Source organism: Lampris incognitus, chromosome 13, assembly GCF_029633865.1.
Source record: "Lampris incognitus isolate fLamInc1 chromosome 13, fLamInc1.hap2, whole genome shotgun sequence".
NCBI classification, from domain to species: domain Eukaryota; kingdom Metazoa; phylum Chordata; class Actinopteri; order Lampriformes; family Lampridae; genus Lampris; species Lampris incognitus.
Window position 1 is genome coordinate 42,011,508 of NC_079223.1, and position 13,795 is coordinate 42,025,302.

The window sequence follows — 13,795 nt, forward strand, 5'->3', positions numbered from 1 at the left end:
AAGATCAGCTCCATCCATCCCTGATTAATAGCAGGAGACAGAACCAGCGGAGACAGGGCCCGTTTAAGACAGGCTAATGCTCCTAAGTTCATTAGCAGAGGACATACTGACCCTGTGCTGTTGGGCAACTTCATGTCATCTACCGATATCACTGAGACACATGGGCCACGATGACCAAAGACACCAATGCACTTGACTGTGTCATTATTACGACCAAAATTCATTCCCAATATAAAAACCATGTTGTGCTGACATCGACTCTGTTCACGCCGATTTCTCCCTGTTTTCTGATGTCACGCATTAAAACCGATTAAACCTGACGAGCCAAAAGTTAAAACTGATTTCTACTTAAAAGAAAGTTGAATCAGTTCATCCGGACACAACGTTTATTGACAGATACGTTTCATCACTCATCTAAGTGACCTCTTCAGTCTCAGCTGATAGCAGGTGTCCCCACAATTACAGTGACGCCATGCCCCCCCCACCCCCTTTCTGGGTCCGGGATGGTCGTCCCCTCTTAACATAAATGGCCTCTTTAGTTAATGGTCACCCCCATATTTGCATATGAAACCGGTCGTTGGTTTCGGTCATTATGCCACTGTGTTGTTTATAAGGGTGGAGACACCTGCAGTCAGCTGAGACTGAAGAGGTCACTTAGATGATGATGAAACGGTTCTGTCAATAAAGGTTGTGTCCAGATGAACTGATTCAACCTTCTTTGATTTTCTTACCTGGATTATTGAGCATGCGTCACCATTTCTACGTACACCCACGTTATGGATGCTGGTTTATTTTTTTAGAATATTCTTCGAAATGTTCATACAATGAAATTTGGAAGATGAAAAATGTAGTACAGTCGGTCCCTCGTGCCAACCAAAGCTGAAATCTGGGATGCTTCTCCATGCATTGGTTATTTCATCCATCTGGACCATGCAGTCGGGTTGCATAATATCTACCGTGGTTGGAGACACTCCATAGACAGCAGTATATGGAGAGTGTCTCCAACCACGGTACAGAGGCCAGTTCAAACATGATGTTGATGTGGTGGTGCTTCTGTTGGACCATTTCTACAATCAATATTACACAAGAACAGTGTCCCCATATCCAGGGATGTGCAACATGATCCAGAAAGGGCGGTGTGGGGGCAGGTCGAAGGACCTTGGTTTGTGGACACACCTGAGTCTACAAATCAAGGATCTTAGCAAAGACTTGGTTGACTAATAGAATCAGGTGTGTAACTGCTTGGTTGGAGCACAGACCTGCACCGGCCCTTTCTGGATCTTGCTGCTCATCCCTGCTAGGTTTGGTCTGAGGATGCAGTCTTAACAAGTGTGGAAACTTGTTTACTGCTGAGATGATGACACACCAGTGGCAACAGACACTTACACCACGTCCGTAGCTCTTGCTGTCATAGTGGAGGAAAGACAAGGGAAATCCCAGATTTCACCTTTAACATCAATGAGGAAAAAGAGAGAGATATGGAGCCAGACATCACGTGACGCTGCAGTGCTTGCCCAGACCACCACCACCTCCGCCGGACACAACACAGACGCAAAGACCAAGTTTGCACAATAAGGAGCAAAGTATGAACAGAAAACAGAAACAAGTCTGGCGGGTTTGATTCATATATCACCCTTTATTTTTTCCACACAGTATGTTCAGAGAACCACTCCGGTAAAAATTATGCTTAAAGAGTATGTAAACACTTGGTTTTTAGCCTGTCTCTGCCTACTCACATATTGAAAAAGGTTAAAAAAAACAAACAGGTGTAGATGTAGCTGTCGAGGCGAATGATGGAGGTGCGGGTTAGACTGAAGGTGACAGTGTTGTAGAAGAAGAACTCGCCCCAACTTCTCACAAGTCGGCCCAGGGGGTTGAGCTGGCTCATATTTTATTGGTCTGACACCCTGGTCCCCCCGTGTGTCCTCTACGTCACAGGGGTCTCGGCAAGTTTGATGCCCCCACGCAGGAAACACGGAAGAGGTTGATCTTAATGTGCCCCCCCCCCCCGGATGTTAGAAAAAGCATCAGATTATTTTCCTCAAAAGTCGCTGTTTAATGCATCTTTTTTTTGCAGAATTTATCACGAGGGTAATTCGATCTACTATCTTAGGCCCAAAACATGTTTTCAGCTCAAAAATTGGGGGGGGGGTACTTTTTCTACAACTGTAAGTGATCAGAGCACTTCAAAAAGGCAACAGCGAGGTGTTGGAGAGGTCAATATGAAGGTTTTTCATCCATGTTACCTACTGAGTCTGATATGAGCTTGCCACCTGAATACAATCAATTTATCCTTTGGTCCTGCAAGCTTGGCTCCAGAGATGCACACAAGATACAAATATCATCATTGTCTGAAATGAACGTGATTATCTACAGAAAGTGCCAAGCATTTATGGAAACGGTTATGATTTCTATCACACCTCCCCATAACGACTGTAATACTTGTGCATAATTATTGCAATAAAATTAGTTCAGAATACTTGAGTAAACATCACAGTTCCCTCATGAGATGACTGGAAAGCGGTCACATCTCACACGGCTGTTAAACAAACAGAGGCTGTGCCGCTCTAAAAACCTGAATCAGAGCACTTCAGCAGCGACTTCGGCGTGTCGATAAGGCCCCCTGTGAATTGCAATACTTGTTGAGATCAGCATACAACTCTTAATTCTGAAAAATGAACGATAAAAGCTTTAGAATTAAAACTACGGTCTTTTCAGAGGTTTCCTTTGCAAAACTAATGGAATGAGACAGTGACAGGTCCAGCATCGGGACACAGTTCAGAAAAACTGTTTGGCGCCTGATTTATCCAATTTCAGCTTTGACTTTAGTGTTATTATTCAAAACGAAGCTAAACAGGGAAAAGGACCGATGCCTTGTAAAACAGGAGATAAAACGTTTGTAGTTCAGCTTAGGCGGTGTTGCTCGGCAGGCCTCTCCCGCTGGCGTCACTGCTGTTTGGGGCGCTCCGGTTTGTACTTGAGGAGCAGCCCCAGCGAGGCGAGACCAAACAGAAATGTCTGGAAGAACCACAGCAAGCGAGTCGTCACACTGTCAATGCCTTTTTTGCTGCAGCGAGACACACACACACACACACAAAAAGAAAGTTAGTTGAGCTTTACTTACATATGTAATACTTTACAGTGAATCCATACGTATCATAAACAAATGTGGTTGCTGCAGAAAGGATAAAGCACAACATGAAATGAAGTCAAAGACCTCTGCGTGTATTCAGGAGGGGTTTTTAAGACTTTTGGGAGGCGAAAGTGTTTTGGGCAGTTAATTGTCCTTCATTTGTAAGATAAATTTCTCTCCCTTCTGTTCATATTTACCATATCCCTAGTGTTAAATGTGTGGCATATTAAGTGGCTAGTGATTGCCTGGGTCCAGACCTTTGAACAAGATCACAGCACCACCTAGTGGATATCATTCTTACCTGCACACCCTCAATGCAATACAGGCTTCGAGCAGGTGAATAGCCCAAGTGGCCCACCACCTTAAACAGAGCAAAAAGATTTCAACTCCAAAAAGATTCAGTATTAGAGGAGTGTTTAAAGTATATGTGCAAAGTAAAGGGTAACTGTGTAACTTCTGCTATGCTTGGATCTTTGGCATAAGAATCTGGAAAAGCTGAAGCGAACAGTTTGTTTGTCCCACATGTTAACATGAGAAATATTAAGCAACCACCACTTCAGTTAGGGGGAGCTACAACAACCATGGTGGGCTTAGCAGCTAGGGAGAAAATCAAAATCATTTAACAATGGCAGACAAAAATATTACAAGTAGTGTTTACTTTTGCAGCAGACAGGTCACAACCACTTATGACCAAATCCTGCTTGGCAATTTCACTCAGTCCTTAAAGGAAACTCATGAGTCAGGTTAAATATCATGACTTGAAAATAACAGCAAGAACAGAACTGCATGTATACTGAAAGACGTGATAACCTGATGTTCCTGCAGCGATCACGAGACTTCATGATTAATTACAGGAGGTGTAAATTGTGCAATAATGTGGCAGTGGTGAACATCAGTATGTATTTAGTTGATCAAACACCCCGTTTCTTAGCCATCTGCAGATACTTTGTACATCATTTGAATCCCAGTCACACTAATCCCCCATCAAAGTGATTCTAATGAAATGACTGGCTGCCAAACTCAAAACATCTAAACTCAGGTTTATATGAGTGTGTGTTTAAAAAAACTTTGAAATGCTTCACTGAAAACTCATTATTGATCTGCCCCCAAAGGATTAATTCCAAGTCTCTTGGCTGGATACGCCAAATCCATAAAGAGGTGCTGTATGAGGGTGTTTTATTTGCTGTCTGTAGCGTAGTGCAACAAGGTCCATATCTGAAAAGGGGACACTTACCCTTTGTACAAGAGGTCCGCATAATTATCCACAAGATATTTGCACAACGTGCCAAATTGGCGAAGGCTTTCAAAGGGGATTTTTTCTGGCATAAATACAGTGCACTGCAAATAAACAAACGTTTTTGTCTGTTAGCTTATTATCCATTCGCAAACACAAAATCCACTCATACGTATCGACATCTTTACAACATTTTTCAAAGAAGCTTCATTCACATTCATATTTGCGTTAACACACAATGTCTCATAATGCGAGAATATGGTATTCTGAAAGACGTGATCTTAGTTCCCGAAAGTCTACACCAGGTGAACAGGGACGGTATGGATGAATCTCCAGCACTAACACAAAATGAACTGACACCTTTAACATCTCGTATGTTTGTGCCTTGTAACGTTGCACAATGCGCCGTGCTTCCTTTGTATCGCTCTGCTTCATTTTACCTTTGGTATGACAGGTATGTGTGGCAGGCAAAGGGGTCATCATTGTACTCTCTTCAAAAAGGTCCCCTGCCAAACCCAGTCCAGGGGGCTGTTATTCACACCGTTGGGGAATCAACTGTTCCAAGAAAACCCTGCATGCACGGTTTTGATTTCCTTTCTTAACTTGTCATTAATCACACTACTACTAATAGTAACGATAATAAAACACTCTTTTAATCACTTTATACGGGGCTTTTCATAGGTGAAATTAAGCTCAAAGTGCCTTACATTAGAAAACAAAACAGGCAACGTAGTACAATCACAAGCTGAAACAAGATACCCCCCAAAAAAAGATGTGTAAATGCCATCCACCTAAATCTGATAATGAAACCACCAGTGAGTGCAAGATGGTTTCTACATCTCACCCCCCCCCCACCCCCCACATTCCTACAGCGACGGATGTCCCTGGTCTGCGGTCTGTTGCAACTGGCCTAGTCAGCAAGGGTAATGGCAGAAACGGACTTTGGCCACAAGTTTCCCATTGATCCATGCAAACTTCGAGCTCCAGCTAGATAGAAAGATGGACGGATAACGTTCAGATTACCCTCAAACAATCGACTTGGCATTGACCTGGTTATGTGGTTTGTAGTGATTCCATAAAAACAAAACACAATAAATAAACCAGGTAAGCAAACCCGTGGATGTAAAACCCCTATCACGGCACTACACGTATTATTTCAGGAGGGAGGGGGGAAGGAAAAGGGGACCGGACCTCAATTAGCGTAGCGCAACAATTAGCTTTGCTAACAGACGCGTACGTGGCTCTCGCCGGGCGCGCACGGCGCATTTAGCCGGCGTTTCTTCCGACATTCAACTCTGGTTCTACGTGACGTGCGATTTCGACGACTTACGGTGAAGTAGCCCATCGAGGCCGTCACGGCGACGATCCAAAACAGGCTGGTTCTTCGGAAGTAATCGCATCCGTCGCTCTCCGCCATGGCTGCCGCGCGTCGGTGCTACGGTGAAATGTGCACGCCGCCGAAAGAGTGACCGGGGGGGATCCGCGGGCCGCGTGCGGGCCGGACACGCGCGTCCCCGGACTATTGAAGTCATTCATAAAACGGACGAGGGGGACAAATGAAAATCAAAACGCGTGTAGCGTGATACCGCCGAACCCCCCCCCCCCCATCCCACTGACCTAATTAAAATAGGTAAAGGATAATAACGATTTATATAGCCGTGGATCAGCTTGCCCTAATTATGACATGGATTTCAAGAAGAGTGAGATCAGTGACGTTGAAATAATATTTTTTTTTCGATTTAAATATAACGTGGGCACGTGCGTGGTTTAAAATGCCTCTGAGTGTGGTGTCTTGGGGTTTTTCACTTGTTTTGCTTATTTCGAAACGCACTGACATGAAGCGGACAAGTGGGCGTGGGGCGTAAGGAGCAGTCATGTGATGGGATGTGAACATTACACAACGCACATGACTATCAATTGTGCTCTATCATCCGCTGTGAAAGTGTCATTGATTCCCCATTGAAATATGTGGGTTAGGTCACCTAAGCCATCAAGCAATAGCAGCCCATACACCCAGGTTAGGTGTATGGGCTGCTTTTGCGAAATGAATCCCTCATCAGCTGAGGCCTCACAATGTACTATGTACTTTTATTTGTAAATGGCATATTTTTGATAAACAAATACAATACAATACAAAACAACATAAAAACTTTCTAAGTAGCACATATATAAGTCATAAAACGTGGGAAAGTGTCGTGAAAATGCTTTACATCACGAGAAGCCTTTCGAAAAATTGTGCACAAAGTGACAGAGATGTTTTTGTATTTTGCTTGTTGAATTGTTTTCTTGAGCAAAATATACGTCTTGCTCAACACCATTAAACACACAATGCAAAATGCTTGACAGGCATTAAGTTGTTTTTCCAAATATGTGTAGTTGAATTATATTTATGTCTTAGGCCTATATTGCACACGGATATATATATATATATATATACACACACTCACACATCAAACATGCACATACATATATACACATACATACATATATATACATACACGTATATATATACACACATATATATATATACACATAAACATACTTTTTTTTCCCCTGAAACCGTCAATGGTGTTGTTATAAGTGCTCAGCTAATGAGGAGCGGAATATCAACACAGATACAGGGGAAAAAGTTTTAATACATATATATATATATATATATATATACACACACACACACACATATATATATATAAACAGTACAGGCTTGTTTCATGTGCGATGCACGAAACAAGCCTGTACTGCTATGTATTAAAACTTTTTTTCCCTGCATCTGTATTGATATTCTGCTCCTCATTACCAGAGCACTTATAACAACACCATTGACAGTTTCGGGGGAAAAAACTATATATATATATATGTATATATATATACATATATATATATATATGACATGAATAAAATCTCTACTTTTAAGAATGAATTTAGGCTGAAGCCCCCATTGTTTTCTTTTCATTTTCCCCTTAAAGCCAGCGCAAATGAGTAATTTCCATAGTCAGGGGTTATTAGTTCTGTAACAAGATGTAACTGCATGGTTACGAGACATTTGTCTCGGCTGCTCAAATCTAATTCAAAATATAAGGTAAAGGCTTGTAAGGCTTGACTTGTTCTGTTACTACAAGTCACTCCGGGTAGTCATCTGTGTCGAAGGCATACGGCAGCCATGTATCCATGTGCACGTGGTTTTAAGTGGGTGCCACAGCTGGATGGTGCACACTGCAGCCGCCTGTTAGAGGAGCAGGCCGGGCGAGGAGCTCAGCAGATGAGGGGACAATGTCTTTTTGAACGTATGGATCTCAATATTGGCAACACGACAACTAGGCAGTTATCTGTAGTGATTATGCCTTAGCTGAACAGGCAACCGGTTAAACCCACTTTTATTTATCTGCAATCACTTACTCGATCACCGTATGTAAACCTGTTAATAGCATGTATTTGATTTGGTGAGGTGGTCCACCCAAAACGTGGAGAAAAGATGATGACACTAGTAAGTATTTGATGTAAGCTTTGCAATAATGATATGGATGCTTTTGGGGATATTAAGTAAATAATTTACCGCATGGAGTCAGTGGACGCTCATGGGCCGTGAAAGACGTGAGTGATAATCGGACCGAACTGTCAAAGGGCATTGCATAATGTGTGATAGGATTTGGATAACCCACAGAGAGCGTTGCCCTGTATGTCTGGGACTTTCAGGAGCCATCTCGAAGCATGGAGACATTGATCCTGCAAGTAGTCCCCGATAAGGGATAAAAAGCGGTCTTACCTTCTACTATTGTCTCAGATAAGCGGTTATCTTTCGTCCATATTATTATCACTCCACATCCATAGCGCTCTATCTTGTGTCCACCTAAATGTTTTGCTGCCCATTGTTAATCATATGTCTTTATGGCATTTACATTACACATTTTCCTTGCTGAGCATTTAGCTGATGGGGTTATTTAGGGAGACTTACTATTGGGGCAACAGTTGAACAAGTCTGAATTCCTGAACTGCCCAAGTTAGAAGCAGCCCAGCAGTCAGGGGTGCAAGGGTCAGAGAAACGGAGCCACACGATGTCCCTGTGGCCACATAATAAATACTTTAGGGGAGCCGTGTGAGGAAAAGGTGTGACAAGTGGCCTTAGAAGAGACGTAGAAAGGTTTCTTTAATCTTGCTGCATTATTCCAACAACATCTGTTATTGGTGTCACGAGACACTGGGTATCTTTTTCTGAATGCGTGTGGATGAATTTGAAAAGAATTTAGGCCATTGATGTCAGAGGTCCCCACCATCTGCATACAGCTTGGTCAAGGCCCGGACGGGTCACCTGATCTGACAAGCCCGACACACACTGTGACACAGCCGTTCACTGTAATGAGCCGACTGTAACCCGTAAAGCGGGGGGTGGGCTCGATTACTCATTAAATAAGGGTCCCATGACCGTCTTCCCCTGGTGATAGCATGTTGCTGCTGTGCATATGAAAAGAAAACAGGAGCAGCTGACAGGCCTCAGATTAAAATGGTGCTGGGTGTTTTGCTAAGTGCTGTAGGTTGATATGTCTTCCAGACTATTGTTTTGTTGATTAATGTTCAACTGTTTGCAAAGCCTCTGTTGTGTCGTGCTCAGCACTCACCAGTGAACTCATAGCATCCCGGTCTGAGGTGCGGGCACATGTCCCCAACTTTCTTTTACCTACTTAGCCAATAATCCTTTATTATTAAACTATATAAAGTAAACTGCATGTTTAAACTAGATTCACGTAAGCAGCAAAAGCAAGAACCAAAAAGAAATATGAATAAAAAGATGATAGATGGATGGATGGTCAATAGAAATAATGAATACAGAAAAAATAAGCAGACAGACAGACAGACAGACAGACAGACAGACAGACAGACAGACAGACAGATAGATAGATAGATAGATAGTCTTTTTAGAACTATCCACAATTCTAAAACCAGAAAAACTATCCAACATAAATTATTCTACTTGGCTTATCAACAGCAGCAGGGCACCAAACTCTTTGTAAATAAAGGTCATCCCTGCAAGGGTGCATATTTACCCTCATGCGCACACACACACACACGCACGCACGCACATGTGCACGTACAAACATGCACACTCTTTTCTGTTTTGTGAACTGTATGGTTGTATGGTCATAGAGTGGTATAAGACTTAGAGTACATTTCCCCTAAACCCCAACAGCTTTCTGCAGTGTGTCCTATTCGTCAGTGACCTTGCTATTACTTTGACGGGGATAAGGTGATAACAGGGGTTGGAAGGGCAGTTGGTCAGTATACCTCATCTAAATTCAAACCCTCCAAAGACACCCCCACACCTACCCCACCCCAACCCACTGCACTCCCAAGTCCCAACACATGGTTCTTTCAGGAGTGGTCAGCACCTTTCTGGGGTGGGGTTACCTGGGCTCCCAGGTTGATCAATATAAAGAGTACCTGATAGAAACAGAATGACAGAGATGCAGTGACCCTCAGTGAAGCAGCACATCGCCAGGCTCTCCAGTGAACTCCCCCTGAAACCTGGACCTCCAGTTCAGTGCCACTATGTGGAAGGACTCTAGCATCGGTGAGTGGTTGGCAACTGGCATATACTTTCTCTAATTTACAGAACGACGCTTAAATATGATATACTTAAACATATACATTCATCATAAAATGATTTTTCTATGATATATTAGAATTATCCAAATCCCTCATTTAAAAGCGGAATTTATGTCTTAAACGCAGATGTCCCTGACTGCCTGTCGGTAATGCATTACAGTGGGTTGAGGCAGACCTCTCCGCAGCGCTCCACACAGCGCCGAAACGAAGTGTGGAGATTGTAGGTGGACGATCGGTATACTCTACCCGCAGGGTTAGGGTCTCAGTCCTATCGTGTCTTCACTTTATTAATAGCATTACATGATTATTATTATTATCGTTATTATTAGTATTATACTATTAATGTGCCGTTGGCTGCTACTACTACTACTTCTACTACTACTACGGCTACTTTGCCGCCAACGTGACAGTTTAAACACAGGCAACAACCGTTCAAAGTAGGCTGGAAGGACCCTCTAACCGACTGACCAATAGAATTGCTTCGTAACAACTTCCGACTTCCGGGGTATACTGGGGCACACCGATCGTCTACCTACGCCGAAATGACTGGGTGATCAGTTTGACACGATTGGGCCGCTGGACCAGTGACCAACGACGGCTCGGCTCGCGGCGGCCGACGACGTCAATGAAGTTAAGCGATTGGTCGGCCGACCAGCGACGTCACTCGTTCGCAAGCTAGCAGATGTCCCCTGTTGCTGGATACGGCTGAAATGCCTCGTAGCGAAAAAAGTCCAATTCACAAACACCAGCCAGTTAGAGTGACAGTTATTTGAGTCGTCAGAGGGTTTGTGATAACTGTGGCCAGGTAACTGTTTCATATATATATATATATATATATATATATATATATATATATATATATATATATATATATATATATATATATATATATATATATGTATATATATATATATATATGTATATGTATACGTATACGTATACGTATATGTATATGTATATATATAAATGGTGCTATTGTAAACTGCTAATAAGATACGTTAGCCCCTAGCTAACGGGTCTGACCCTTTAGCCGAGCGGTCCGTGATGTTGTCGCCTTGTGGTGCAGTACACATCGTATCGAATCCCGCACCGGGCAAGAAAATAACCGGTTACACTATTCATCCGTATAAATAACCAGGGATTGAAAACCGCTGTACAGCACAGCCGCGGTTCCTGGAACTGATGTAGTCGTGTGCTGGGTTTTAACGCTGCCTTGTCTCTAATCGGATTGTATGAGCCTTCTTCTTTCCAACCCTGTTTTTCATATTTGACTTAAATTGTAGTTGCAAATATACCTTAGCGCTTGCTGAACCTGCCTGGAGGGCCCTATGGGTGCGTTTTACCGCCTCCGGATGAATGTTTGGTTTAATTTTAAAATACAACAGAGGAAAAATGTTAACATTCCACAAACATTCTTGAGATTGTTTCATTGGTTTGGCTGCCACTGCATAGCCCATTGGGGGTAAACCCACCACATATAACTCCACATATAGCTCCTAAGTTGGATAACATTGGTGTTTGTAAAGATGTATATCAGAATCATAAATGCTTGTGGGTTTTCTTTTTGTGGGGAGGATTTTATTTTATTTTATTGTGATTTTTTGTAACACTTGGTATTACATTTGTTTGTATGAAAAGTGCTATACAAGTAAAGTCTGATTGATTATTGCCATGTGCATTACATGTACTAGGAGGTTAGCTTGGCGTTTTTTGTACAATTATACTATCTCATATAGATAGAATAAGTATTTGATTTTGATATATATATATATATATGCACAGCATGGTGGCCCAGTGATTAGCACTCTCGCCTCTCAGCAGGAAGGTCCCGGGTTCAAACCCCAGGCTGTCCCAGGCCCTTTCTATGCAGAGTTTGCTTGTTCTCGTGTCTGCATGGGCGTGCTCTGCTTTCTTTCCACCATCAAAGACGTGTGTGTTGGGGTTCATCTGTGCCCCTGACCGAAGCATGGTAAAATAGCTGGAGTTGGTGCCAGGCAGCTGCTCTGCAGCTGCCCATTGCTCCCAGCTACATGGCTAGGATAGGTTTAATGCAGAGGATGTATTTCCCCACAGGGATTAATGAAGTATATCATCATCTTCTTCTATATATGAGGTTATTTAAAGCTTGTATAACCAAACAAAAGGTTTACACAAAGTTTACTTTTGAGGAAACAAAAAACAAACATCTGGGTGATTAAGAGCCTGCCTAATGTGAGAGCTGCTGTCACTTTTCCCTCCTCAGATGATCCCAGACAGATGGCCTCCAACGCCAGTGGGGCTTCCTCACGCAGCGCTAGCCGCAGGAAGAGGACCAGCTTTTCCAAGGAGCATGTGGAGCTTCTGCGCGCCACTTTTGAGACTGACCCATACCCCGGCATCAGCCTGAGAGAGAGCCTGTCCCAGTCTACAGGCCTTCCAGAGTCACGTATCCAGGTACGCGGATGCACTGGTCCACCTCACACTGACACTAACATCTCGTATCACTATGGATCACATTTCAGCAATTCAGAAACATGACTTGGGGTATGTCTTAGAGAATTTCAATGCCATAATCTGGCAAGAACAATTTAATTCTTTATGGGCACCCCAAAATAATCATTAATCAAAAAAAAATCCAACAACATTTTTTGGAAACGTTGAATGCTTCTATAACATCCTTCTATAACATGCTTTGACCCACTCTGAACCTCTAGATAGGTCACAGAAAAAGACAGGCAGAAAGGTTTTGCCATGTTAATTATTACGCATCTTGATGAGATGAATTAGGCAGAATTACCTAACTGCTGATTTAAGGACTCTGTGTCCACAGTGTGTTCTGGGTTTTGGCTCCTCTCCATTTACACAATGAAAGAGGCAAGCTCTTTAAGGCTTAAGTGCACACAAATGTTTGTTGCAGATATATAGATTAGGCAAATGCACACACACACACACACACGCACACACTGTTTCTATGACACTTTTGTGTTGTTGCTTGTTGTTTATGACAACAAGGCTCTGTTTTCAAATGTATCCTGCAGAGATATGTTGATACCACTATCCCTCTATCACTATATTTCTTCATCTTTTGGATGATGCAAGCAGTTTTCATCAGGCCTTTGTTTGGATAGGCAGATAGAATGCACACTATACTCTGACTACTGACAACAACCAGATAGGTCCCAGTGCTCTCATTCTGTTCTAGAGGAGTCTGTGTATTTGCACAGAAAATGATTAGCTGACCAAAGCAGAATGCACTGTTTATCTGTCTCACTTTTAATCTAACCCGCTCCCTTTCTTTCTTTCCTTTCCAGGTGTGGTTTCAAAATAGAAGGGCTCGGACACTGAAGTGCAAAGGGGCAAAGAAAAGCTTGTGGCCATCTGATAGCGCTGGCCCGGATACTCTTTCCCCTCCACTCGCAGTAGTCAGCAGAGGTCCCCAGTCTGATACAGCTCAATTGCCAGCACCCCAAGGTCCACCGCCGGCCTACCCGACCCAGGTGAAGGAGGAGATGGAGGAAGACTGCTTCTACAGACGATGCCCTCCCGCTTACCCCAGCCCCGGAGACCATGGACACTACGGCTCTATATATGGGGTCCAGCAGGGCAGACTGCCCGGCAGCAACTTCAGTCCGCCCTTGAAGAGCACCTGGCCACAGCAGGGGAGTCAAAAGTCCCCCGTACAATCACTGTGGTGCACCTCTCCCATGGAGATGAGAAACTATAGTTTAAATGCCAATCAGGGGGCCACCCTCTTCTATCCTGGATCAGCGGAGCAGCAGCTATACATGCCTGGTGGAGGCCAAACGTCCAACACTTCCACCCCTGACACCCCGGACTCCGGCTACTGGGAA

At 43.3% G+C, this 13,795-nt stretch overlaps 1 protein-coding gene across 1 annotated transcript; it reads right to left on the bottom strand.

Moving 5' to 3' along the window:
- Positions 1-1,616: 1,616 nt before the first annotated feature.
- Positions 1,617-5,934, bottom strand: tmem254 (transmembrane protein 254). Its single transcript, XM_056291917.1, has 4 exons — positions 5,698-5,934; positions 4,368-4,471; positions 3,435-3,494; positions 1,617-3,067 (listed from the first exon to the last, which is right to left on the bottom strand). Exons 1-4 carry the CDS (start codon positions 5,782-5,784, stop codon positions 2,947-2,949), a joined length of 372 nt encoding a protein of 123 aa, XP_056147892.1. The 5' UTR covers positions 5,785-5,934; the 3' UTR covers positions 1,617-2,946.
- Positions 5,935-13,795: the final 7,861 nt, after the last annotated feature.

What these genes read in the sequence shown, in the direction of transcription:
- tmem254 (XM_056291917.1), bottom strand. Translation starts at nt 5,784, where the DNA reads ATGGCGGAGAGCGACGGATGCGATTACTTCCGAAGAACCAGCCTGTTT. An exon ending in CCTCGATGGGCTACTTCACC is followed by an intron (nt 4,472 to 5,697) that starts GTAAGTCGTCGA and finishes GTTTATTTGCAG; the next exon opens with TGCACTGTATTTATGCCAGA. An exon ending in ATTGCATTGAGGGTGTGCAG is followed by an intron (nt 3,068 to 3,434) that starts GTAAGAATGATA and finishes GTCTCGCTGCAG; the next exon opens with CAAAAAAGGCATTGACAGTG.